This window comes from Carlito syrichta, unplaced genomic scaffold, assembly GCF_000164805.1.
Source record: "Carlito syrichta isolate Samal-C Ts95f unplaced genomic scaffold, Tarsius_syrichta-2.0.1 Scaffold246948, whole genome shotgun sequence".
NCBI lineage: Eukaryota > Metazoa > Chordata > Mammalia > Primates > Tarsiidae > Carlito > Carlito syrichta.
The window spans coordinates 103,826-104,261 of NW_007191044.1; the positions used below are offsets into that span (position 1 = coordinate 103,826).

At 73.6% G+C, this 436-nt stretch overlaps 1 protein-coding gene across 1 annotated transcript in view; it reads right to left on the reverse strand.

Annotated features, from left to right (window-relative positions):
- The window catches only part of MAG (myelin associated glycoprotein), a 15,661-nt gene that overhangs the window by 9,419 nt on the left and 5,806 nt on the right, over nt 1–436 (reverse strand). Inside the window, exon 5 of the mRNA XM_021709513.1 lies at nt 134–433. Coding sequence (XP_021565188.1) covers nt 134–433 — 300 coding nt within the window. The remainder of the gene's footprint in view (nt 1–133; nt 434–436) is intronic.

A 436-nucleotide genomic window follows, 5' to 3' on the forward strand; every position in this document is an offset into this window, starting at 1 on the left:
CCCGCACCCTTCCTCTCCGAACGGGCCTCCCCCGTGCGCACGACCGGCCCCGGCCCGGCCCAGCCCACGTGCGTCCTGGCGAGACCCGGCTCCCGTTCCACGAGCTGGGCGGGCGCACGGGACGGCCACTCACACATGACACCGAGCTCCACCGTGCGGTTGTCCTGGCCGTAGGCGTTCTCGGCCAGGCAGGCGTAGACGCCGTCCTCGGCGGGGGTCACCTCGTCCAGCTCCAGCAACAGGCTCTCGGCCACGGCCTCCCGGAGCACCGTCCCATCCCGCATCCAGGTCAGCAGCGGCGGCGGGTTGCTGTCCGCCCCGCAGAGCAGGCTGACGCGGGAGCCCTCGATGGCCTCCACCGACGAGTTCATCTCCACGATCGCCGGGGGGTCTGGGCCACGACCCCGCGGACTTACAGGGCAGGCGAGGCGGCCCC